The sequence below is a fragment of the Pezoporus occidentalis genome, unplaced genomic scaffold (assembly GCF_034315485.1).
Source record: "Pezoporus occidentalis ecotype Australia unplaced genomic scaffold, CSIRO_AGI_Poc_V1 ctg222, whole genome shotgun sequence".
NCBI lineage: Eukaryota > Metazoa > Chordata > Aves > Psittaciformes > Psittacidae > Pezoporus > Pezoporus occidentalis.
This window is the reverse complement of record NW_026914095.1, coordinates 810-27145: the sequence shown is the minus strand read 5'-3', so window position 1 is coordinate 27145 and position 26336 is coordinate 810. Positions and strand designations below refer to the sequence as shown.

General features: G+C 43.2%; 1 protein-coding gene across 6 annotated transcripts in view; it reads left to right on the top strand.

Moving 5' to 3' along the window:
* SLC20A2 (solute carrier family 20 member 2) overlaps positions 1 to 25438 on the top strand; it is a 58003-nt gene extending 32565 nt beyond the window's left edge. For 4 of the 6 annotated variants that reach the window (XM_062620612.1, XM_062620614.1, XM_062620615.1 and 1 more), the window contains exons 5-11: positions 1612 to 1708; positions 3543 to 3659; positions 4357 to 4560; positions 6049 to 6637; positions 17445 to 17630; positions 18348 to 18432; positions 23736 to 25438. In XM_062620612.1, coding sequence (XP_062476596.1) covers positions 1612 to 1708; positions 3543 to 3659; positions 4357 to 4560; positions 6049 to 6637; positions 17445 to 17630; positions 18348 to 18432; positions 23736 to 23900 — 1443 coding nt within the window. In that variant the 3' untranslated portion in view covers positions 23901 to 25438. Of the gene's footprint in view, positions 1 to 1611; positions 1709 to 3542; positions 3660 to 4356; positions 4561 to 6048; positions 6638 to 17444; positions 17631 to 18347; positions 18433 to 18920; positions 19006 to 23735 lie in introns of all 6 variants that reach the window. The other 2 variants (XR_009965195.1, XM_062620613.1) reach the window with 2 other exon arrangements.
* The last annotated feature ends 898 nt before the right edge of the window (positions 25439 to 26336 follow it).

The following is a 26336-nucleotide window of genomic DNA, read 5'->3' as shown; positions in this document are numbered from 1 at the left end:
CTGCATATTTCCTAGATTCTCAAGAACCCTGGATCGATGGGTTTTAGTGACCTCAGTCAAAAGTGGCAGTTTTGAAATAACATCAGTACATGTATCTTTAGTGCAGAAAGAGGATTTGCCTGCCACCCAGCATGAACTGGAAATGAGAACACTTATCTGCTCTTTCCATTCTCTTGTACCATTCAACTTGCTAAAATGGGGGAGTGCAGTGCATGACAGTGACCTAAAATAAGGGACACTATATTAGCAGTTATACAGGGAAATTAAATGCATGAGAGATTAATTCTTTTGCTATAAATAGCACCACCTGTAACCTCAGATTCATCACTGTTTATTTTTGATGTAAATAAATATCAGTGATAAAAGCAGATGATAAATCTGATCAGGCTCAGCTCTGAATTTAAAATTCCTCTAGTTGCATAGAGGATGAGGAGAAATTCCTTTATTGCATTCAAAACCTAATAACTTGAGAAATTAGTCATCAAAATCACAAGAGCTCTTGTATAAAAGCAATGTATTTAAGCATTCAAGAGGCAGAAAGCTTTCAAGCTAAGGAAATTGTCTTCTGACTGCCTTCTGTGCCATTCACAATGTAGTAAGATCTGTAGAGCCTCTGGCATAAGCTGGTAGTGACTCGTGTTGTGTGTGTGCATAAAAAAAGAGCAGCCTTTTAGCTTGTGAGCCCATGGCCTGGTGTAGGGGTTCATGCCCTTCTTGGGGGTGTCTGTGAATAGCAGCTGGCCCTGTGGATACAGCCAGTGCATCATGCTTCAGGACCAAGGCATAGTGCAGGGTGGCTGCAGCCATCTCTTGGCTCCCTTTACTAGCTCGTGGCAGCAAGAAACAAAACCGCATTCGCCAGCCCTTAGCTTTGCCAGGCTCTTTGCAAACACACGGAGCAACTCAAAAGACCAAAGCAGCCTCCTCACAAAGGCTTTTTAACATGGCTCGCACAGTGCATTTCCGCTGCGCCATCAGCTGAGCCTTTCCTTGTGAGCACCGAGGGCACGAGACCGCAGTGGACAGTAGGCACAGTAGTGGACTAAACATTGGATGCTCACTTTATGTATGCTGCCTGCTCAGTATGGCCAGACAACATTTTGGAGATCTCTGTTAGCTGGTGGAAGGTGTTAGATCGTCTCAGTTGAAACTGAGAGGTTAGGAATAAGTTCTTGTGACAGGTGCGTTGCACTGAGGCATGTAGCCAAGCCCGAAAATGTCAAAGCCCTGTCCTGCTGGGCACCCTTCAGTCATGTCAAGTGAAAGGGACTCCTCACCTTGGAGACAAGATAGGTAAGAAAACACTCCCAGAAAGAAACCTGGTCCCAGATCACCCAGCAAGTCTGCAGCTGAGCTAATAGTACAACCTGTCTTCCTGGTCCCCATTAGCAGTATCAAGCCAGAGCACTAGTGCTTGCCAGGACCAGTGATGCAGATTTGGGTGTAACCAGACAGGTCACCATCCTTTCCTTACCATCCACCCGAGCTCCACCTAACTGGCACTGACTCAAAAGCACGTGTTTTCCTCATGGTGGTTCATGCTGACATTAATCTGGTGGAAAATCCTGCTAATATTTCCTTTTTTTTTCCTCTCTCTCAATTTCTGTGCAGGAAGACCCTGTGCCCAATGGTCTCCGCGCACTTCCAGTGTTTTATGCTGCTACCATAGCTATTAACATGTTTTCCATCATGTACACGGGGGCACCAGGTGAGTGAGCTGTCCACAGGAGGGAGGCATCCCACAGTGTCTAATGATGCTCTGCCAGTGTGCTGTCAGGTAGCTGTTGACATTGTATGTTTATTTCCTATGTTAGGAGTTGACAAAGGCAAAAGTAAATCATACACCTCCCCACATGCTTCTATTTGTGCATGCGTTTTTGTGACTCCCTCCTGAGCGCTCCAGTTAGTGGGGGAGAGCAGAGCTGCAAAAGAAAATCCCTTTTTAGAGGAACGGGAAATACTGAGCTGCCAGCTTCAGCTTCATGAATCTGAGCACGCTGAAATCAGCAGAGTCACTGTTCTGGCAGATCTACCACAGAGCTGATTAATTAAATTTACCTCTTTATGTCCCTTAAACGATAAGAAGCCACAAGCCTGTTTCTGCATTAAATGCACCCTTTTTCTTGGGTGATGTGTTTTCATTGCAACTCAGTAGGAAGAAGTAATATGTGTAATTTTCAGGACTCCTTTTGTATATTAGTATATTTTGTGTGCATTTATATGTTTGTGTTTAGTTGTGTTTACTTATGTTTGTGTTTATATTTGAACTTATGTTTGTGTGTTTATATTTACACATTTATGTTTATGTATTTGTATTTATGTGTTTATATTTAACTTTACTTAAGCAGTTTACGTTTGAACATGCATTTGCAGCAAAAGAGCTCAGAAAAAAGATGATCAATGATCTTGACTACCTTATTGAAGACTCTGGTCATTAGATTGGATTATTGTGGAAGAGAGACACATGAACATGTCCCTGAATTAAAGAAAGCAGCCTTAGAAAGTGACCTTTTCTGAATAGAAATTTGTTTTCTCTAAAACTTGACACACAAGATGCACTCAATAAACACAGTCAGTAGACTCTACTTCACAGTGTTACTGAAATGAATAAAAAGCTTGAGAAGTTCCCAATTTGAGGGTAACATAACTCAAGTACTCCCTTTTCTTAAGTCTAATTGGCTATGTATCCAAGATGTCTCACAGTAAATCAGCTGTATAACCAACGTTTCCTCATCAGTTGTACTGCAGAAGTAGGTCAGGCACTCTGCAGTGACTCATTAAGCAAAATAAATGAAATAAGAATCTTAATGTCCCTTCTGTTTCAGCTCAGCAGTCTCTGAGTGTGTGAATGAAAAGGTGGGACTTTGTTTTTGATACTTGGGAAATACATATTTACTCTCCAAGGCCTCTGTCATGGCAACATTTACTTACAAGGATGAACTAATCACATAGATTTCAAGACAAGCATGCATATGGGGGTTTGAAAGATCATAGTCCAAGCTCTTTCTTCATTAAGGGTCTGATCATTCAATTGAACAAGTGCAAGGAGCCTTATGGGGGGGATACTTAAGGTTACTGGCATGATTGCACATTGCAGGACTGAAACCTAAGCTCTCAAATGCTACATTTAGCTATTATCAACAAATTATGGCTTAGATTAAGCTAAGCATCAGGCTTTATTAACCAGAGCAAAGGTCAGGTAAATACTTACCCTAATGGGCAACATGGTCTAACATGCATTAGTGAATAAAATCACTGCAGGCTTGTTTTAGCAGCCCTGATGTGGGAGTTTTTCCCTTGCCTTCTTTGGAAATAAAAACGCAGTGGGGTAACGGAATTGGAAGACTAAACCTGTAAATTATGTCAATTAGACCTTTAAATACTTCACTGATATATATGTTAAAAATTATTAGGTCATTCATTTTGTTTTTGAATACATTGTGATCACAGGGTTTTCTGCAACAGACTGGTCTTCCGCTGCCTGAGATAATTAAGTCATGTTAACTTATGGTTGCTTGGGTTTTATTTCTTTGTCTTCACAGTACTGGGATTGATATTGCCAATGTGGGCCATTGCTCTAATATCAGTTGGTGTATCCTTAGTATTTGCTGTCTTAGTCTGGATTTTTGTGTGCCCCTGGATGAAGAGAAAAATAGAAAGTAAGTAATTGCTTCATGAAATGTGGATGATGTAAAACCATGAGAAGTTTCATTGCAGAGCTGGAAGTGCCCTTGAGAGGTCACCTAGTCTGGTCCCCACCCACAAGCAGAATGTGCTTAAACTATTCCTCATGTATTTGTGTAACCTGCTCTTAAATGCCTGCAGTGGTAGAAATCCAAAACCTTGTTAGGTAATCCATTGCAGTGCTCACTTTTTCTGGACCTCAGCAGAAACAGGATAATAAATCCTGGAATATAATCCGGTTTTCATGTTTTATTAAGGAAATGTTAAAGAGGAAAAATCTGGAAGAATGATTATCTTTAGGTGACTTTAACTTTGCAGTCAGTTGGGCTGGTCACAGCTTTAAGCTGATAGTGTTTTTCTTGTTTTCTTTGCTATTCAACAAACACAGCATTTAAAACGTAGAGAAAAGTTTCAGATTTCATTAATAAATAAGCAACTCAGTGTTTCATATCATTTATCTATTCTGGCAAATTTTGTAGGAAGTTACAAAGATGCTTTAGAATTTTCTCAGACAAATTTAAAGATAAGCATTAGAAATAAATAAAAAACGTGTGTGAACCGGAGCCAGGTTATTGTATCCATGCTGATCTATGCTGTTAATGCAAATAGTGGAAACATAAGCAGCTAGACAGATAGGTTGCGTTTAAAATTACAGTGCTGTTATTTCCTTAGGCCGGTTAAAGAAAGATGCTGCACTGTCAAGGATATCAGATGAAAGTCTTGATAAAATTCAAGATGAAGAAACACCAGTCTTTAAAGAGCTTCCCGGTGCCAAAGCATCCGATGAGAGCACAGTTCCCCTTACTGGCTCAGTAACAGAAGCTGCTGGGGCATCAGATACTATTGCAAATGGAAACCATCCACGTGTACCATATGGTAAGAGACTAAGGCAACACCAAGGGCTTATATTCTCCCTGTTTCAATAGTGTTTCTTAACTGCAAGTAGGTCTCTGTTACAAATGGTAAGTTGGTGTTTGTGATTTCCAGCTCAATCCCTCATCAGCATTTGTTGGGAAAGAGGCTAAGTTACAAGTGATGTTTTGTAGAAAGGACTTAAAAACGATTATATGTTGTTTGCTGTACTTCAATGTTAGAAAATGCTGAAAACAAAAATTACTTTCCTTTTTGCTTTACTTTGTGCCCTGAATAGTGTTTCCATCCTTTTAAGCGGTGGAAAAATACAGAGAACACAAATTGCTGATGTATGAAGGTTAAATTCACCATAAAGATGATTAGCGTGCTACCACAGGAGATGAAAGATTTGGGCTTTAGTTGATAAACGTATGACCATTTGGGGTATTTCCACTAGAAAAATCTCACACGTTGTTGTTGGAACGTATATTTATAAGAAGCAGGCTTGTCAGCATAAAGCTCTTTTTGTTCTCGTGTAGTGGGATTGTACCCCCACACACTTAGCAGTCGGCTGACTTTGATATCACTTTGCTAACATCTGCACAGCCCTGTAATTTGGTTAATAAATGCCTAACATTCAACTGCTGCTTACAAAATCATGTAAGTCATGACATGAAGCCATGACACATGCTTCCAATTTAAAAATAGCTAAACCCAATTCTGTATATTGCACAGGGGAAATCCGGGAAGTAAGGAAATGAAACAGTTTCTTCAGAAATTTGTCCCTTCCAATCTCCAGCATACTGTGATACAGTTTCTTGTTCCTGCTCTGGCAGAAATATTGCCCTTCCAATCTCCAGCATACTGTGATACTGTGAAATATTGCCTTAGCTGTGATACGTGTCCTGCAGTGTATGCTACTGTTAGATGTATACATTGTGAATAGTTAGCATCATGTTCCTAGACATAAGATGTACAGAATGCTGGAATAGCTGAGGCGATCTTTCTGCAGCACAGTAACTGTTTTTCTTTTTAAAATTATTTTTAAATTATGTAAATGCCTCTCGAACGCAGTTACATTTGAGGGGTAACCTCATCTTCAGTATGAAATTACAGTAAAACACCTTTCCGGGATTCCTCATTATGCCTGTTCAGTTCAAAAGCTCACAAAAGTAGAGCTTATTTTACAAGAGAAGAATTTTATCAAAATTACTTTTTCAAAAAACCTGAGAATTTCACCTTCAGGTATCACCTCTGAATAGCTGATACCCAGAGACTTGCTGCAGGCCATACAGGGTGTCTGGGGGAGACCCAATGGTGGTACAATGCTCTTTTTGCACAGAAGATGAGAGAGTTTATTTTGCAGTGAATTGAATACAATCTATTGCAAGTTGATCTTTTTTGTCCAGCATTCTTGGATTTCTGCCTGTTTATTGCCTCACAAATTGGGAGGGAGGGGCTTTCTGCATTGCATTTTGTAGAAATAAAACCTCCAGATCTCTGTCGTTTTAGGAAGGGCATTTTCAATGACGCACACCTCAGTGAAATCACCTGTTTCCAATGGCACCTTCAGCTTCGATGGCCAGGTGAGGAGCGATGGCCACGTTTATCACACTGTGCACAAGGACTCAGGTTTATACAAAGACTTGCTCCACAAAATACACCTGGATAGGGCCACCGACGAGAGGCCTGCTCAAGAAAACAACTACAAACTGTTACGCCGCAACAACAGTTATACGTGTTACACAGCTGCTATCTGTGGCATGCCTGTGCATTCCTCCTTTAAGGCAGCGGATACGTCAACTTCAGAGGACAGTGAGAAGTTAGTGGGAGACACTGTTTCCTACTCCAAGAAGCGAGTCCGCTATGACAGCTACTCCAGCTATTGCAACGCAGTGGCCGAGGCAGAGATTGAGGCAGAGGAAGGTGGGGTGGAAATGAAGTTGGCCTCTGAACTTGCAGAGCCTAACCGGCCCCCAGTTGAACCCGTGGAAGAGGATAAGGAAGAGAAAGACACGTCTCAGGTCCATCTACTTTTCCACTTCCTCCAAATCTTAACAGCCTGCTTTGGATCCTTTGCCCATGGAGGTAATGATGTCAGGTAAGAGGATGAGATCTCACAAGCCAGCGATTTTGCAGTTTAAGTGCTTGGAGCAAGGTTTGCCAGCTTGGCTGGTAGGAAAGTGTATTCATGTCTGCAGGCAGATGATCATCAGGGCTGTGTTTCACAAAGCATGTGACACTGATGCCCCTGGTGCTTTCCAGAAATTGGGCTGCTCAGTCATAGGCTTATTTTCTTCTCATTATTAACATCTTTTTTAGTTGCTGCTAAATAATTTTGCAGTAATTAGTTTAATTCAGGTTTAATTTTGATAAGCTTTGAGGCACTGAGACTCCCCCTGGCATGCCAACCATTGTAAAAACAAACAGGACAGTCCCAACCCTGCAGAGTTTGCAGCCTTTTTTAACTGCAAGATCAGAGACCATCAGCAAATGAGAGGTTTAGACTACTTTTGTTATGAGATAGATTTCATCTTTTGTCATATTGTGAAAAGAGGTGTGTGAAGAATGTCTTCATTTTGATTGCTGCAGCCCTTAAAGACTTCCCTTTGCTGAATCTTTTTGAGTTTTCCAGGGTCTAGGGCTGTGTGAGGCAGTGTATCACAAAATAACCCAGAAAATCTAACAAGCCTTAACATCAAAGTCCTACTGAAGTTAGAAACTGCCCATGCAACTTCTCCAGCTGCCACACCTCTCTTACCAAAATAAACTAAGTTACCCCTGAGGCACGTTCCTGTGCCTTATGCAGAGAGGGGACATGGGCTATGGCTCATCTCCTAGTGCTCATTAAAGAAGTTTCCCATCTCCAAGCATAGTTCTGGCATGCAGTACTCCCCAGCAAGAGTTTTATCGAGAGCCACTATTGCCACTGAGTTGCTCCTTGAGTTTGGAAGAAGCCAGTGAGTTCATCCGCCAGGCGTTTGGCTTACGTGTGTCTGTCTTTAACTCCTACAGCACTAACATCATTTCCCAGGAATAAAGGAAAAGGATCATGCTCCCGAAATCTTTATCTCATGTTCATGTTGACTCAGGCAGCTGGCAGAGTCTTGAAGTTGGTCTCAGAGATGTTTATCTGCAGCTCTTTCTCCTCCATCATCTGGTCAGACCCTGGTGAAACAGTGTCTCTTCACTCACTCATTTGCAAACCTCTTTCGCTTTGAAGGCTTGGCTCTGTTTTATTCGACAAAGTACAGACTTTTGACTAAAGGACATAGGATGTATGCCAAGGATGGAGTGTTTTATACCTTCCTTGTCTGCACTCCCATTGCTTATCTGCTTGTAACATTGATGTATTTGCAGGGCCCTGTTGCACCTTGCCATCTTGCTGGAATGTGGCTGAAGGGCAGTTCGGGTGTTTTGCTCTGCCCCTGGAAGCACTGAGTATTTTTCCTTTAGGATGTGGCTGGACTGCCTGTTCCCTAGGCCTGGAATGATCCACATGGTATTTAATGGGTGATCTTTCCTGTATTGTGATAAGGCCCCCTGAAGGCCTTATCAAAGCATTGGTCCTTGTTTGGGTTGTAGCTGGGGCCATACTGAGTCCCCTTCCCGCTGAACCCTTGCTGTGCCCTGAGGGTATTTGTTTCAGCATTTGCAGTGGGGCTTTGCAGTGTTTGTAACTTTTATAGTCCTCCTTAGGCATCTGGGCAAACACTGCTGACTCAGCAAGGAGAACAATTATTGCTCCTCACTCTTGTTTGCCATGCAGTTTAACTCACAGCCTATCTTGAAAACATTTACAAACCTGTCTTCTCCCATCCCTGCCCATCCAGTGTCCTGGGAGTTTGGAAGAGGGCTTTCTGAACAGCTGCCTTGGCTTCACTCTTGTTATTACTCCCTTTGTACTTGCAATGATTTACCAGGTATCACACCAGGCAAGAGCAAAGTCCCGTGGAGGCCTGTACCCGTGCTCTGCAAGTGGCCAGCATCAAGTGCCAAGGGAACATAGGAATAAGGACAAACACGACTGGTATTTGTTGTAACGTACGCTGGGTAATACCGTTCCACAGAGTTCATAGCCTATGCCAGTAGGTCCCCCTGCCTCTTTATTCCCTGTAGGTGATGTCTGTACATACTTCTCAACGACTCACATGTTTATGCAAGCATCACCTGCCTTTTTTGTAAGAGGCAAGGGTAGCAGAATTTGTTAGAAGAGATCTGCAAGGATGCAGTCAGTTCAGAAAGCAAATTTGTTGTTGAAAAGAGGCAGCCAGGATGAAAGACAACATTTGGACTCTATGCTTTGTTGCATCTTAAAGTCTAATTCCCCCAGAATTCTGCATTTGGACTGGCTTGTTGTCTTGGCAATATCCTTTCCTGAAAAGTCATACTTTTTAGTGTACTGCAGATCTCTGTTTCTGTCAGTGATCCCACCAAATTTGCCAGGAAGTATGTGTTTTTATTAAATGCTTTTATTCCAGAATCTCTTCTTAAAGCTGAATTCATGTAATTGCAGAACTAAAGAACAAGTTAGCTTTGTTTTGTCAAAGCTGATAGAAATGCAAGGTGGTCATGGGTGTAGGACTGGATAGGAACCCATCCTTACAGTTGTACTGCAGTCCAGCAATAAGAATTAAAGACCTTTTTGTATGCCAAAAAGGTTGAGTAGATAAAACACTGTGAATGCAGATTTCTATCCTGTGGATTATGTAGCAGAGGCATTTTGCCAGTCTTTGTCTAGCAGAGCAGAAGACTTCTTACTGGGCTTTTGGCTCCTCCACATATTGCATAAGGATCTGCAGAGCCTGAAAGGCAGTGAGCTGTTTTAAAAATAGTGTGGTAGAACCTAGCTAGTATCGTGCCTTGCTGTCCACATTTCTGTAGAAAGCAAGCCTTTGAAGTCCATCCTCCACTGAAGGCTGCTGTCTTTCCATGTCCCTCCTTCGTTCAATTTCTTTCTCATTTTAGGTGCTGCTGTCAAGCTGCTTCTCAGTTTTTTCCCTCAGCCTTAAATCCTGTCATTAAAATCCTTTTCCTCTGCATTTGGTTTTAAACTCCTCATTCGTGTATTTAGGGCACCTCCATTGACCACATCTTTTCCTCTGGGTTTGTTTCCTGCATTTTCTTTCTGCACCCTGGAACTCACTTGTTCCTATGCTTTCTATGTATTTTCCATCAGGCTGTTTGCTGGTATTCCTTGAAGGGACGGGAGCACATAAGAGAAGCAAAGAGAGAAAAATTAAAAGCTAATACAAAAATTAAAAACTGCAGGTAGTTAAATGATTCACCTGTTTTGGAGCATATTTGAGCATGAGGCATATGGTATGGACTGATCCATGATGCAACTCAGAAACACTTTATGGAGCAGAAGTGTCTCATATAGTTTGGATAGCACTTTAGTGGGCAAAAAATCAAAGGGAAATCTACCTTGTTTCATTGTCCAGGCTTTACCCCTGACCTGGAAGAGCTAAAACAATATTTTGCCTTTGACTGCAGAACTAACTCATAATAAGGGTAGCTAGGCCCCACTTTGTTCCAAGATCATGCTTTTTAGCATCATGATGATACCAGCTATGTTTGCTGTAGGAGCTGATGTTTGTAGCAGTCAGGGCTTGTGTTTGGGCTGACATCAGCAGGGATCCTGGCTGGGGCAGTTGTGCGTTAAAAGCAACAGGGAGTCATGGTAACTCCTTGTTTGGGTGACTGTTTTTTGTTCAGACCATCTCCTCCTGCCCCCCTGCCATGGAGCTTATATGTGCTGTGTCAAGGATGCTGGAGCCCTTCCAGGGCTGGGACTAACTGAGCCGGGCCGAGAGCCTTGTGACACCATCGTGCACATGGGCTCAATGAAATCTAAAGAATTTAAAATCCCAACTAAATGTGTTGGGACAGAACTGCTGCAAAAAATGTTGTTGTTGAAGTTAATTAGTGGCGCTGAGTGAGCAGGTCCCACTGGCTCAGCACCCGAGCACAAAGGGAGCACGTCAGGTCGTTGCAAGGGCAACAGGAGAATGAAAAGGGCAGGATGGAAAAAAAGACCTGGGCCAGGAGCATGACACAAGGAGGACTGCCAGCTTCCTAAATGCTTGCTGAGAGCCAGGTTTCCCAAGAGGCCAGGAGCCTGGGCGCTGTTGGCCAGCGGGGATAATATGCACCTACGGTTGAGTTGGACTGAGCTTATTTTCTGTAAATATGGATGGGTTGGTTCAGCAGGAATAATGAAGCTCCGTGCTGCAGCCACAGCAGCCTACCTGTATAAATAAATGTGGGTAGTGGGGGAGTCACTGGAGTTGTAAGGTTTATGCTGTGTTTCACAGTCTGGAAGCATGTCTGAATTAACTAGTTCCTGAAACCAAGCGCAGGTGGGCAGGATGTTCTGGAAGTGTCTGGAGAGGACTGCTAAACCCATAGCTATCTCCTGTGCTCAGCACAACAGTGGCTGTGGCTGCTTTGCTACTGGGTTGGGAATGAGAAAGCTATGAGCAAACTGTGTGTTGGCCCCACAGCCCATCCACGCAAATGAGAAGATGTTTTTGTTGACCCAAGCGTTCCCTGGAGCTCATTCTTCCTTGAATGCTTGCATTTGAAGCAGGTTGACCTACAGAAAGACACTGTAGTTCCACAGGAGTTTTGCTGATTAAAATCTGCTGTTTATGCTGTGAAAAAAGCTTGAGCCTCATGTTCCTACACACCCGTCTGTGCATGTGCTTAGTCTCTTCTCGTTCAGATTTCTTCTCCTATAAATGGGTAGCCTCCTCTGTCCCTTCGTACCTGCCATCTCCACCTCAGGCCATTATTCCCACTGTCACAGGAGAAAACCCAGGAATGACAGAAGGAGCGGTGTGCCCTGGCTTGTGTCTAGCGATGGAGAAAGGTTGGTTTATTATTGTGGTGATGGCAAGATACATGATGCTCCATCTGCAGAGGGTGACCACAGACCATGCCACCCACCTATGTCCGTGGATGCCAAGGGGCAGGTACTGAGGTTTAGCTGTTGTAGTGAGGAGAAACCTGCTTGCAGACTCTTCACACTTGTGCAGGGGATCTCAGTTTTGCTAAGTTCCTGCTGCATAAATTGTTTGAATGTGGCTGCTTTAATTAAATTTCATGTGGAGGATTTCAGGACTACCCTTGCCTATTCATACTTCAGTATTATTGGAAAAAGGGGTTATTCATGTTAGAGTCTGCAGGTAATGCCATGTAGATCTATGGCATAAGCTTGACAATGAGTGGCTCTCTTATTATTCAGATGATATAGGCTACATCACTGAAGACACGATTTAAAACTATTTCAGAGCTATTTTTACACATTCTTTCAGTATTTTAGGGAAACTGAACTACTACCAGATAGGGCATAAACTATTGAGCAAAGCAATGCAAGTGAAACTAGGCAGTAACGTGCTTTGCCAAAATGCAGGGAAAGGAAACTTCTCCTTTTGCCTCCCTACAGGTTTCACTAGATTTTTAGGCCAGAGCACACAAACAGCAGTTGGACTTGTATTTTCCCCTTTTCCTTTAAAAGCAATGGGGTTAAAGGAAGGAAGGGCCAGAATATTGCCAGTATCTTATTGCACACAGGGAGCTTAGTGGGAATCAGTCTCCTGGCTAAATAAGGAGTCTAAAGGAGCTATAATAAGGCTGGATTACAAAATGAGTATTTCTTATTTCCTCCTTGAGCACTGCAGTCAAGATCACTTAGAATATTTAGGAAGCTAATACGTGCATTACAATTACTGAGAGCAGCCTCAAATCTGATTTCTTCCCTTTTTAATAGCAGTCTGTCCTGGAACTGCAGTTCCAGTAGATATGAATCTTCACTTGTGTCCTTATTGTACAGGTACACGGTGTCTTTGTTGTGCCGTGCAGGCCAGCCAGAGAGAAGCAGCAAGCAATCGGGGGGCTCTGGTGGGCGCAGGAATCCCTCCTCATCCTGCTTTGAGCAGGGCCCACGACCGGGCTTGCTGGGGGGGGAAGGCTGATGCTGGTGGGCAAAAGGAGAGGATGGACCTAGTCCTCCAGGGTCCAGGGAGTTGGTGTTTCAGGGCCAGCATTTGCAGTATGCAGCGATAAGCTGCAAAAAGAATACGTAGCCTTCCTGACTCATTAATGCACACAAAGCTTTGCACTTCACAGGGCACAGCTGTGACACACTGTTATTGTGCTATGGTGTACGCACCATTTCAAAGTTGTCTGGTTCTTGGAGCTAGGATAAAACTCTCTTGATAATCTGAGATCTCTGGAGATTAGGACATAATTTTTTCCTGTTGGCTCAGACAGGCGTATCTATCTTGCATCCTTACTCAACGGGGTGATGTCTCTAGGCGTAACTGCAGCACATCCAAAAACCTCACCTCGCTTATTTACCCCGTGGAAAGTTCGTTTATGAAATCCTGGTTTGGGAAATAGTCAAATGACTAGGGATTGTGTAATTTTCTTTGTAATATTTGAAGCCTAATATAGATGTCTCGTATGGCTATTCAGTTTTAATCAGCGCTAATGTATGTCTCCAGCTTCTTTCACTCAACCAGAAAAAGTTGCTAATACACAGCCTCCTTTTTCAGGTAGCAGAGAATCAGTGCACAGTCATCAAGTAGCCTGTAGATTGTGCCTTATAACATAAAGCTTATTCAGAGCATACAATTAGATTGTCTTTTTGAGCAACTCACTACTGCCCTGAAATAAGCAGTGAGGTAACAGCAATGTTGCTAGTTCATAAAACATTACGACAAGTTTGATGGAATTTGGTGATAGAGCATTCAGCTGATGGCATCCTTCCATTACTGAAAAAAACCCCTTTACTTTTTACTAAAAAAAAAAAAAAAGTCCAAATCAAAATGGTTGCAATTCTTCCTCCAGAGAAGGGCCTGGGCTCGTGATCCAAGGGTATCCAAAAATCTCTGTTCATGTATGTGTGCATGAGAAACTCTAAGCCTGTCTCAATGTAGCTGAATGTAGGTTTTTTTTTTGTTGGTAATACTATCTGTCTCACAGGGAAGAGGAGAAGCCAGCTCTATTTATAGTTCAGATTCACTGTCAAATGCTGTCTTTCACAACAGCTTTATAAATGGTGCGGGACAGATTCTCAGCTGGCACAAGCAAGCAGAGGAAGAGAAGTTGTGCCAATTCACATTAGTCGAGAGAGCTAGCAAAATCATCATGAGGGGCAGGCAGCACTTGGGAAGCACTCAGCAGCACTTCGCTGAACCACTGTGACACACGTCTGCAAGTACAAGCATTACTGTAGATGGCATTTAGTCTTGTACCGCGCCTCCAGGGAAGGCAAACAGCCCCTGTGCACCACCCCTGTTGCAGTGTCCTTTGTCCTGTGAGTAACTGGGGCTGGCAGAGCCCACAGAGATGGTGAAAAATACTGGGCATGGAGAATACACTTCATGACAGGTAGACTCAGGCTGCTGATGCCATAATGTTTTATAAATTCATCCTAAGATTAACTTGGAATGGCCATCCTCATGCTCAGTGGGAAAACGTGTAGGTGTGCAAAACTAAAGTTTATACCGTGACAGGAGTAGCTTACCTTGGCTTTTCAACCCAGTAGCTAAATAATGCAGTAACATCCTTGAAAGTGCTTCAGTTACATAGGAACCTAATGGCAGTTTTACACATAGGTAGATGTTGGTAGGGGTTCAGAGCCCTGGGTGACCATCTCAGACTTTTTTCTACTTCCTCTAACCTACCACAAATAGGACTTGGAGCTTCAGCACAAAGCAGAGTTAGTTAAGACAAGTAGAAGAGCTGAGTGGGAGAGTAAGAGAAAATCACTTCTTGAAAATAGATTTGAGGAATGAATCTTTGCCAAATGAATGGAAGATTTGAGGTCTTTTTTCTGCTTGTCGTGTCTTGAGTCAAATGAGATGGAACCAGTGGGAAATACTGTGAATGCCACATTCCCATCTAGCCAGCATCCTTGTGGTTCATCTGCTTAGTCACCCAGCTGTAGGAGACATCACTTAATTGCAGGAGGTCTCAAAGCAAAGTCTCTAATCTAACAATGTCTTTTTATGTTTTTATTGTGTTGTTTCTATCTTACTCTCCTGTTGGGACTTGTCTCCTATCAGTGAACTCTTCTTAGTCCCAGGGATGGCTGATTGCACGTGTTCGTGGCAATGTCTTGAAGCTGATGTATGCAGTTCATGAGTCAGATGCATTCATTGTGAGCTTTTGGCAGTTCTGTGGTGGGACAGGCCACCATTGGCATAGGAAGTACTGGTACCACAAGTCCCTAGGACTGGACCTACTCAGCAAATCCAGAAGCTGAAGGAGCCCTCTGAAGAGCCGTGATGGTGGTAGATCAGTTGCACACCACTGCCAGTCTGCTGGCGGTTGGTAGCCACTTGCAGGCATTTGGGCTGGGAGATGCCATTGCCCCTGCAAGCTGAATGTTTAAGTCAGGTTGAACGTGATTTACAGGTAGAGGAGAATGTCTCTCTGGCTTAGGTAACCAGTAGTGCAGATACCCCCAAGTGAAAATGCAGTTAATTAATTGCCTTTTTGCCTTCCAAGCACATATGGATCCAGTGCTCCTCTGCTTTCTTTTTCTACAGGGAAGGTATCAGAAGTGCTGCCTCTGTGGGCCTCAGTGTCATCTCTTCTGATCTGTTGGGCAGCATCAGCCACTCGGATTCTCTGAGACTGAGCATAAGGGAGCTGAGCTTTGCCTTGTCTTGCCTTCCATTACCACAAATAAGAAAATAACCTTTTCTTCAAGGATTAAGCTTAGTTGATTCACAGAGGTGTAGCATTTGCAAATAATTAAAACTGGATTTTAGTATAAAAGAGCATAGTTTGCCGCTATAGTTTTTTAAGCCTTTTCTGTCTTCCCATTTACATTAGGACTGACAAATATCCATTCATAATCTCTTCAGAACAGTTAGGAATCAGTGCCTGGGCTTGCTCCTAATGTACCTGTTATTTTCAACAGGGAGGTTGTCCCATGTCATACAGCACTAAAAGAAGGGATGATCGGTTTCCACTTCAGCTGATCAATGTTTTAGTTGCCTTTATGCATCCTTCTGCATTCATCAGTTGAAGGTACAGCGAATTACGTTTCTTTTTCTATGCACAGTAAGGCATTTAAATGTGCAAATAATTTAATCCGCACCTGAAAACACTGCCAAAGAAGTTGCAGGTCAACTTTAAAATATTAGAAATGCTTCAATCAAGAACTCCTTCTTCCTTGAAGGTAAAATAACTCTTGCATTTAGGCACTAAGGACTTTCTGTCTAACATCCTTTCACTCATGCAAAAGCTCAACAAGTAAATGCATACTCAGGCACAGTATCAGACCAGAATTTTAAAGTCATTTTTGCTAGTGGAAATCACTCTTTATTTAAAGTGTATTTAGTTCTTTATCATACTACCCAGTGTCTTGAAACCCACTGGATTATATTATCTATGTTATCTCACTAATTTATTTTCATCATCTTTCTCAACTGTAAATCATTCTCTTCCTTTTTATATCAAAGGGCATATTCAAGTATTTTCGTTTGCCTTGAAGCTTGAATGTTGTTGTGTGTTACTTTGCAGGACCTCTTCTCAGGGTTTAGAGCTTGATTTCTCAAGGACCATAAGAAAGGAGGGTCTTGTGTTGCTTAGATGAGCCGAGCTTTGCAATGCCGAGGACCCTCATCTCTTGACAATTAGCACTCAGCCCCTAGCATCTTGTATCTAGTAGAGATGGGATTCAAATCAATTATTAACTGTCAGTTATGGTGGGTTGGTTTGCACACTATATGATGTTAGAACTGGCGCTTACTCCATCTGTGCGCTTTGGAGCGAGACCAGGAAGCTGGTCCTGGCTGCAGGGCGAGCATAGCTGTCAGTCCTGCCTGCAGTGCTTGCTGTGACCATCTCTCCTTATCGTTTTACAAAGAGGGGAGCTTCCTGCTGGTTTCAGGCTTTTTGAATTACGTTGGACAGGTTTGCTCTGCTCTTCTCATGAAGCACTACCTCTTTTCTTACGCTTTTGTGGTTGAGGATAAATGCTGCTCAGCAGGGCAAGCAGCTACTCAGTTTAGCAAAAGAACTGCAAAAAGAAAAAGGGGATGTTGAAGTTCTTAACTGCTTTTTTAGTATTTAAGCCTCTAAAGTAACTGGATACCAGCTTTCATGTTTTCCTCTAACCCTTATGTCTAGAAACTTGATGCTTTTTCAGAATAAACAGTCAGACGTCCAGGCACTGGAGATTCCAGCCACCAATATCAAGTGACCTGCATTAGGAGTGGGGACTTCAGTGTTGCTGATTTCCAGTGTTTCTTTAGACAGCAGCAGCAAGGTAGAAAAAAAGGCTTACACCAGCTCTGTGTCACCAAGGCATCCTCTCTGATCCAGTCTGACTAGCTCTACAATGTTTTTGAAGTGGTCTAAGTCACCTTCCCAGACGCATTCTGATCATATCTCCAAACATTAGAGGTTGTCAGACTAGATTATATTTGTATCTTCTTGTCTGCGATGGTAATTTTGTTTCTTAATTTCCGTCTTTGACAAAAAAAGCTAATTTAATACTTGAATTTTAAAGATGCAGAGCTCTCAAATTGCTATCTTTTAATATAACTTCAAGTTAGTACTGAAAATACTAGTGTTTGTCCCAGAGCAAACCTAATGAGGTATTACTGACTGTCATTTCAGGAAATGATTTGTAAAAGAGAAATTCCTCTCAGCATTTGCTGTCAGTGCCACTGTCAGTGATGAAGTGTCAACTGAAAAAGCAACATGATAAGAGTCCCCTGCTGCAGCCTTTCCAAGCGAGAAAGGATGTTTGTTGCCTGTAAGGTCAAGTCAGAGCAGTGCTGCACACGCAATGAAGAAAAATCATACAGAAAATAAGAGACTTCTTTCAAGGCAATTATCTGCAGTTTTATAACTTGTGTGGTGCTTTTCTGTTTCTCCAGCAATGCAATCGGTCCCCTTGTTGCGCTCTGGCTTATCTATGAGCAAGGTGGTGTAATGCAAGAAGCGTCGACTCCCATCTGGCTGCTGTTTTATGGAGGTGTTGGGATCTGTGTGGGTCTCTGGGTCTGGGGTAGAAGAGTTATCCAGACCATGGGTAAAGACCTCACTCCAATCACACCATCAAGGTAGGTGCACAGTTGTCATTACAGCCGTGTGAACTTTGCATGTGAACCAATCTGAGAAGTTGCTACGCCAGTGTTTTGTTTATAATGCAGTTTTCTGGATTTGCTGTGCTTTGATTTTAATGATAACTGGTTTTAACTTCTCTGTCTTTCTGAAAAATGAAAGAAAGAGAAAAAGGAGAGAGAGTGAAAGAATGCAAAAAAAGCAAGAGAAAGAAAGAGAGAAAAGGAAAAAAGATAACCCTGTAAACTAATACGGGATGTGTTTGAGGTGTAGAGGTCTAAGTGAACAGTCTCTTGCTGATGACCTAATTAATGAGGCAGGAGGCGCATTTGGAAATGGCGAGATTACAGTGGCTTTCCCAGTGTGCTTCAGACTATTAAAACCATATGTATTTATTACAGTAATATTCATCCTTAATGCGTACTCGACCTCTGCTGGTGCTTAACTGAATTACTAATTAGGCATGATTCACCACAGCGTAGAGTAGTAAAAGTCCATGATGCAATGAGCCGTGCAGCCGGGTTACTACAGATGACTAGCCTGTGCCATTCCCATTATTCAGCCCTTCTTTGTTCTCTTAACTTATTCCTGTGACAAAAATCAGTTGGAGATAAACAGTCGAAAGAAGAAACGGGTAAGGCTTTGGCACACTGCAAGGTATCAGTCCAAGCTGATGCAAAGAGTGATTGTGAAGTGTTTTCTTATGCTTCCCGCAGTGGATTCACTATTGAGTTGGCTTCGGCGTTCACAGTTGTGGTAGCTTCCAATGTTGGACTTCCTGTCAGTACTACACACTGCAAGGTATGCCTTTGCCCAGCGACTGCAGTCAAGGCAGTCTGGACTATTCATCTTAAAATTGTGCTGCTTGAGCCAGCAGATAATGGCACGGCGAGGGGAAAACAGCCCCTCGAGGAGGACTGTTAGGCAGAGGTGCCTCAGCACCACTGGAAAATAATCAAGGTCCAAAAAATGCATTGGAGTTGTCACAGTAAAGTTGCTGCAGTCGGGCACAGTGTGAACTCCATAGCTGTGGTTAAAGGAAAACAGCACTTACAAAAATGCGACCTCAATTTTAAAGCAAACTGATTACAAGGGAAAGCCTGGTTTCCCCCGACGGTGCCATTTGAACCTGGTTGGGTGGCGTTTCTCCTTGTTCAGGGGCTGCGCACCATTCATCATGTATACTTCACTTTCTTGATAAGTGCATGGCATGGGATTTCCTGCATATAACTCTTTTACTACAGGTTTTCCATCTGTCTTTTTTTTATTTTTTTTTTATTTCTTCACAGTGGATTTTGCATTGAAGTAATGTGTGCGCTAACGGTACTTGTAGCCTCAAATGTGGGTATTCCAATAAGCTCCACCCATTGCAAGGTATTGGAGTTTGCAGTGATCACATCAGTAAATCACATCAATAGGACAAACCATAACAAAATACAAGAGATACCAATTGTTGCAGGCTGCCTTCACTATGCAATGTGCCATACAGACAGCAATGGCAAAGTAACAGTGACCACTTTTAAAGCCAGTACAGCTAAGCAAAGTCAGCATTAGAAGTAACTGCACAAAAGTCTGGAACATCTTTCACCCTTTCATAATTGTATCGAACTAATATAGACATATTAAAATAACATAGATTTGTAGTTTGTGTGTCCCAGTTATGTGTATTTTAGAGCCACCTGTATGAAAAAAAAAAACACTGCTACATCATTAAGCTAACATTTTAATGTCTCTCTTCTTTTAAACCAACCTGTCCTCACTTTTGTGCATTATAAGACAGAATATGGCCCTTGTAATTAGTTCTTTGAACAAGGTTCTTGGCTTTAAAAAGAAAACAAAAGCAAAACACTGACCAGTTCAAAGCATAGATATAAGCTGGGTAATGAGCAGAATTTAATGATGTCGTATGATACGTTGTGTGAAAAGACATTTATAGTGCTTGTAGGCAACAGGGAGCATGTGGACATTTACACTGCTAGAAGAACATAGTGGGAATTTGGAATTTTGTTCCCCAGGAAATTCCCATGTCAAATTCCATCTTTCTTTCCTTTGCTTCCCCATGGACTCCCAAGCTCTTGGAAGCACAGAGCTGTCTGTACCCCATACCCGCTGGCAGGGTGAGTGGAAGGCCCTCTGAAATCAGAGACCCCAGAGTGGCAAAGCCCCTCTGCTTTGGCACATACCACCAAGCCCTACCAGAGCCAGATCCTGCAGGATTCGCTGCTGCACCCTGGGGACCATGGAGCCCTTCCAGCTCTGGCTGGGGCAGGAAGGTTTTGGGGGCTAACTGCTCCATGGCATGGCATGCGGGCTGGCAAGAAGTCAGGCATCCTTGCCTGTGACATTGACCTGGTTTCCAGTGAAAGAGTCAATGAAATCTACACATCCTGCAAAACGTCCCAAGTTGGTTCAATTGGCCTTTTTCTAGTGAAAACAATTTCTTCAGAAAGCTCTCCTCTATTGCAAAATCATTTCTTTCTTCTGCTGTAGAGCTCTTTGAGAAGCAGCCAAGACTGAGCTGCTTTGAAAGGCTGTTCAGATTTCCTGGCATTGGCCGAACTCTGGTTCCACTGAATCAAGTAGAGAGGCGAAAAATAATAACAATGTGATCCACTTCTAAAAATGCTAGCCTGAAACCAGCTCCCTTTAAGCTGACTGGTATATCAAATGCATGAAGAAGAATTTGCCAGGGAGAATAATACAGCTTTGATTATCCCAGTTGTGTGCCTGAAGCACTTCTAGCCAACCGCTGTAAAAGAGAAAATAATACACTTTGGTGCAGACAAATAGACTGAAGTTAAAAAGAAAATGTCTTGGAAGCCATAAGCTAATGAGAGTCTGGCATTAGGAGGCATTCACTGATTCACTACAGTTAAAAGCTTGGTCTTTTCTAACTGTGGAACAAAATAATTCTCTTTAAAAAATACTTCCATAAAAGCAGGTAACATGGTTAGTCTGTGTCTGCTCCCTGTAGTTTACTATATCTCATTAGATGGATCATTCTTAATGGGAAGATGCACTTCGCAATAGGATTAGGCTGTTCCAGGATGTCACATTATTATAACTGACTGACTATTTCACCAAAATGAGATCCTGAGTTGAAAGATCCAAAGTGATGAACATAAGATAAAAAGCAAACACCTGTAACAGATGTATTCCTTGTTTTCTTGAGGGGCCCCATGAAGGAATAAAAGAACTATTCAATAACACTAGTCAATGGAACATGTAGCAATTAGATAAACCAATGGCAAAGAAGTGTGAAACACCTGAGGTGGAGAGAGACCTGTTTGAGGTGAAACAATAGACTGTAATGAAAATGACCAGTTTGACCACATATGAAGGAAAACTCTAAGCAGCAGCTTTCAGGTCTTGGAGCAGATGTGGTGGCAAACAGGAAATTGGTAGCAGGAAGAAAAGCATTAGCTTCTGAGACAGTTTCATCAAGTCCTCTCATATCAGGAGTTGCATTCGGTCCTAAATCAGAGGCTTTGCTCTGTGTTAGGTAGTCACTGCCTGATACGCCTGTTCTAAATCTACAGCCCGGCAGCTATTCCATGCTCCATGCTGCTGAGAGCCTGAACTGCACCTTTATCCTTGCCACTAGTCAAAGGGGGGAGGAAAGTCCCTCTGAAAGTCTCCAAGTCCAGAGGGCCTGAGGGAAAGACCTAACCTTTTGAGCCTCTAAAGGAATTTGTGAATCTTAACACAGTAGCCACATTGCTTTGCCTGCAACCCTTCAACTTCCCTTAGGATTTAGCACTAAAAAGCCAGTGTGGTGTGAGTGCATACCTTGCCTTTCTGCTGCTAGTTAGGCAAATAATAATGATGAATCTTACACATAGAAGCTGTTATTTATTCTACAGTGAATGAGACGTGGAAACAAACAGGCATTTCTCAGCTGTAACAGATGGAATGTGTTCACGTATGGATAAGATTAGAGGGCAGGAGTTAAATGCTTTTTCTGTCCAAAAGTGACTTTGCTGAGGTCATACTGTCAGCTCTGATTTGCTATTAAGATTTTGTGGTTTTGAAAAATATTCTCTGTGTTGCTATGATGGAATTATCATGTTCTGTGTATTGTCATGATATGCCATTGCACAAGAACAAGAGGGCCAGAAGCATTTCTATAATGCTTTAAGCAGAGCATACTGAAGGCAAACTGCACTGGTTTCAAACAAATCTTGAAGTAGCTGTCATCTGAAATTCTGCAGATGGTGTAGTGTCCCTACACCCGAGTTTTAGCAACTCTCCTAACCTCTAGTTCATCAAAATCACTATTAATAAACTAAACTCTAATAATGTGTAAAACAGATTACCAATGCCATCACTGCTGATACCTTTTAAATTTCAGGAAGGACTCAGAGACTATCGTACGTAGACTGCACGCTCGCTCAATGAGCAATGCTCCTTGTTGCAAGCATGACAGATGGATGCTAAGGACATGCCAAATGTAAAACACAGCCTAACAGCTGAGATGCTGAAAAACCAAATGCTGGTTCCTCAGTTTAACTCTTTGATAGAGTCATAAGTGTGGGGTTCCTCTTAGCTGGGCACCCCTAAATACACTTACACCTTCTAAATACAGAACAGCATACTTTCCACTCAGGGGAGTATTCAGATTAAATATTATCTAACAGATTTCCCTATTGGATCAAGCTTTTTACTGAGGCCTTTTCAGTCCTAGAATATCAAGTTTAGTTTTCGCTTCCACAGGTAACTCTTTTCTCCAAAAAGAAATGTTAAGCGGTAGTTAGAAGTTAAGTGGGTGTTAACAAAAGATGTGGATTTGATGTCACCATTCTAGCTCTCCCTGCTTCCCTGATCTCCCAGCATTTATCACTTTCCTGGCTCTGCACGTGGGGATCATCCATCTTCTAATCTGTAGGCAGGGACTGATATTCCCATTAAGCAAACAAGCAGGGAAGAGGAGGCAGGGATGGCATTTCAGGGAGCACAACCCCAGCTGTGTCTTGGAGTTTCCTTCAAAACAGGGTGTTCCTTCCACATTTCTTGCTGCTTTACAGTGTGGTTTGAATAGACTTGCACTGATGTACATGTTTTTGTTGACCCCATGGAGGGCCGCTTCCACGGCAGAAAGAAAATGCAGCATTTCTGATGTTTTTGCATTATTTTTCACCAGAAATGTTTTCATCAGTCCAGTTCTTTCTTAAAAAAAATAATATTCTCAGTTTATACCTGAGCTTATTAACTGAAAATACATGTGAAGGGAGAAAAGGTTGTAGCTTTCCCCATGCTGCAGTATGTTTTGTCTTCAAAAGCACTGGTCTCTTGATGTCTGTGCAGTTTGCATGTCCCATAGCATCAGCCTGATGTCTCTGTGCACAGGGAGGATTTTAACTCTCAATGCTTTGCTTGGCTGCCTGGCCCAGAAGGGCTGGTTTTCTCAGAGGGTTTGGACTGAGGAGTTTGATGTCGGGCAGCTGTACTGGGTCTAACCTTGCACAGTCTGTCTACTCCCTGCCAGGTTACCATCTCTGTTACAGGGTGGACCCAGCTGCTGTTGCTGTCCTGTTTATAGCCTGCAGTATTGAAATAGTAGGTTCAGCACCTGGTGGGTGAACAGGCAGGACAACCCAAAACAGCAAGAGGGCAGGCACGTGGGACAGGAGCTACACTAACCCAACTTGCCCAATGCCACCGTCTCCAGCAGAGCCTTAAAAGCAGCTTTCCCTTTACTCTCATGATTTAGAGCACAGTCTGGACAGACTTGGAGGATGCTTACCCTCTCCCCTGCAGACTAAGTAAGGTGCTGTGTGAGTGGAGGGCTGCCTGGGTTGCCCTCTTGGCTGATCCAGGAGCCAGTAGGACAGAAAAACACGCAAACTTATTTAGTGTCCTTTGGCTGAGCCCAAGACCCTTGAAAGACAGGAGGTCATTGAAAAATAAAGGTTAAAGCATCCTGGAAGTGTTGCTGTCCTGCCTCCCCACCAGAACAGAGACACCATCAGCAGCAGCAGCTCTTTTATCTCAGAGTATTGATTGGTATCAGCTGACTGGCATTGGTGTGGCTGTAGGCACCTTACAGGCTCTTAGACCTACTCCTCACACCTTGTCTCTCCCTCTCTCTTCCCTGTGGTCCCAAGGTCGGCTCTGTGGTGGCTGTTGGCTGGATCCGCTCCAAGAAAGCCGTCGACTGGCGCCTCTTCCGCAACATCTTCCTGGCATGGTTTGTGACTGTGCCGGTGGCCGGCTTGTTCAGTGCCGGGGTGATGGCACTGCTGATGTACGGGATCCTACCTTACATCTGAAGAGCCTCCTCTGCTGGGAAAAGGGGAAACGGCCAAGCTACTACCAAGGGGAGAAGCGTTCCCGTGAAAGAACTGGTCGGAGAGGATCCATCTTCCATATCTTAACTTCTTATCTACTGTACATAACAATGTGTCATATTGGTGACATGGTGATGTGGTGCCATTTCTTATATATTAAAGAAATATATATACATATAGTAGGTAACAATACCTAAGTTATATTATCAGTGGGGTGAAAATAATTGCCTAGAATTTAATATTTAGTAAAATTTGTACATAGTGTATCATTTCGGTGGCAATTTTTTAATCTTTTGGAGAAGAGTATGGATTAGGAAAAGTTTCTTGTCCATTTGATATAAGAAGAAGCGAGGTACAGGACTGCGTAACACATGAATTTTTTTAAAGCTATTAAGATACTGGAACAAAATAAAATGTGCAGAAGTGCTTTTCATAAAATAACTTTGTTCATGTCATATTGATCTTTGTGTATCATAGCGTAATGGTTATGGCTGTGTAAATACTTACCAACAGTAACTTTTAAATGGTGCATTTCCCTTATATATTTTGGATAAGAAAGTTTAGGAAGTACCAAAGAAGCAGGGGAATAGCTTGCCGATATTATGTTGTCTACACATGTGGGTGTGTGTTGTGTTTCCCCACCTCTAACTCAATGTTGTATTCACCAAGCTCCTGCCAGCAAGGCGGGGATAGTACTGTTCATGTCTTAATGTAACTTAAAATGAAACAAAGCAAAAAGCGCACACAAAAATACTTAGTTCTCGTTACTTAGTAGGCAAAACACAGTTCTCCATGCTAGCTGATAGTAGACTGACTTCATTTTGTGGGTTGAATTTGAAGTATCTCACTGCTCACCTTCTACCCTTCCCCTTCAAGTCTCAGCTCCTGGTTGCACTGCTATCAATTCCAGTGGGAGAACAGACCCTTAGTCTCCCATCTTTCTGTCCATCCAGCCACAACCACACACTCTCAGGTACAGGAGTGGGACCGTGGGGTGCATGGCAGCACCATGTACAGAAGCAAAGGGCAGCAGCAAGTAGGAACTGGGCTTAGCCCTGGTTTTACAGTTGAAGGTATGGGCGCCCGCAGGAGTGCTACCCCACATAGGGGCTGATGTGAGGAGCATGGCAAGGGTGCGAGCAGATGCTGGGTTCCCTAGGGTGAGCCCCATCCTATGCCACAGCCTGCCAGCCACCTGCCATGCTACTGACTGAGAGGAGGGAACGGGAGCCTGGATCTGCATGAATGGAGGTGTTGTGTGGTAACCGGCATTTGGGATGACATTTTGTCATGGCAGCTCAGGGGAAAATGGCTAGCTACCTCCCCTGCACGGCTTTGGAAAGCACAAGGTTACTGTTTTGTGGGTGGGAGGCAAAGGGCAAGGGGTGCCCGGAGGAGATTGGGAATCTATTACTGTTTCAATGCTGCTAAATTTTTGATAAAATGTTCTTGGTACTCCATTGTGACTTTTCCATTGGTCATTCATACTAAATTTATAATAAAAAGATAAACGGCCCCTATCACTGTTTGCCTTTTGAGTTTTGTGAGCGTGTCTCAGTCATGCCAGCTGTAATGGGAAGGCTCCATGGGCAGCTAAAACCTACTCCTTGGCATCCACCACCTTTTGTCCTTTGTCCACTGTGGATGAAACAGCTCTGTGCAGCACTGACAAAAGCCCCCTTTTCTTCTTGCTGTCTCAGCGGGCCCAGCACCCAGCCTTCGCTCTGCCTGGGGCTTGGCTCATGGCAAGTGTTGCCAGCTCTGTGGATCCTTCAGGTGTGTTCACTGGGCACTCGCTGGCTCCAACTGCTCCCCTGACTTCCTTTCTGGGTGCCTCTAAGCATCCCCGCTGTGGCAGTACAGCAGCACTCAGTTTCCAACCCCTCTGAAACCCTAGAGCCATGGTATAAATAGCACTAGCAAACATGTGGGACTGAGGATCAGCAGCTGAGTGACCAGAGCAGCCGGTCAATGCACAATGACAACCTGGGACCTGTGGAACAGGATAGAAGAATTCACCCCATCTTAGCACTTGCATAAACAAATGCCTGCCCAGTAGCCCAGCAGCTTGCCACCTTGATTTATCTACAGAGGCAAATCAGACTTCTCTTACTCCAGAGGCAGTGGGCTGTGCCAGATCCAGGGGTATGTGATAAACCCCCAGCAAAGGCATCTGGGCGTCTGTCAACACACATGCTGATGAATAGAACTGTTATGAGCAAAATGGCCAGCAAGGCAGCATCTCTAAAATATCCTCACCCCAAACACAGTGACCTTTAATCTGGAGGGAGATGGAAAAGTTACTTTCTCCATGTCACAGAGGTGTCCTTTGCCACCCAGGGAAGCAGAATCACCACAGCAGAAGCTGGTGAAATGCTCTGCAAAGACGGGCATGATGAAAATGTCCCTCACTCGGGC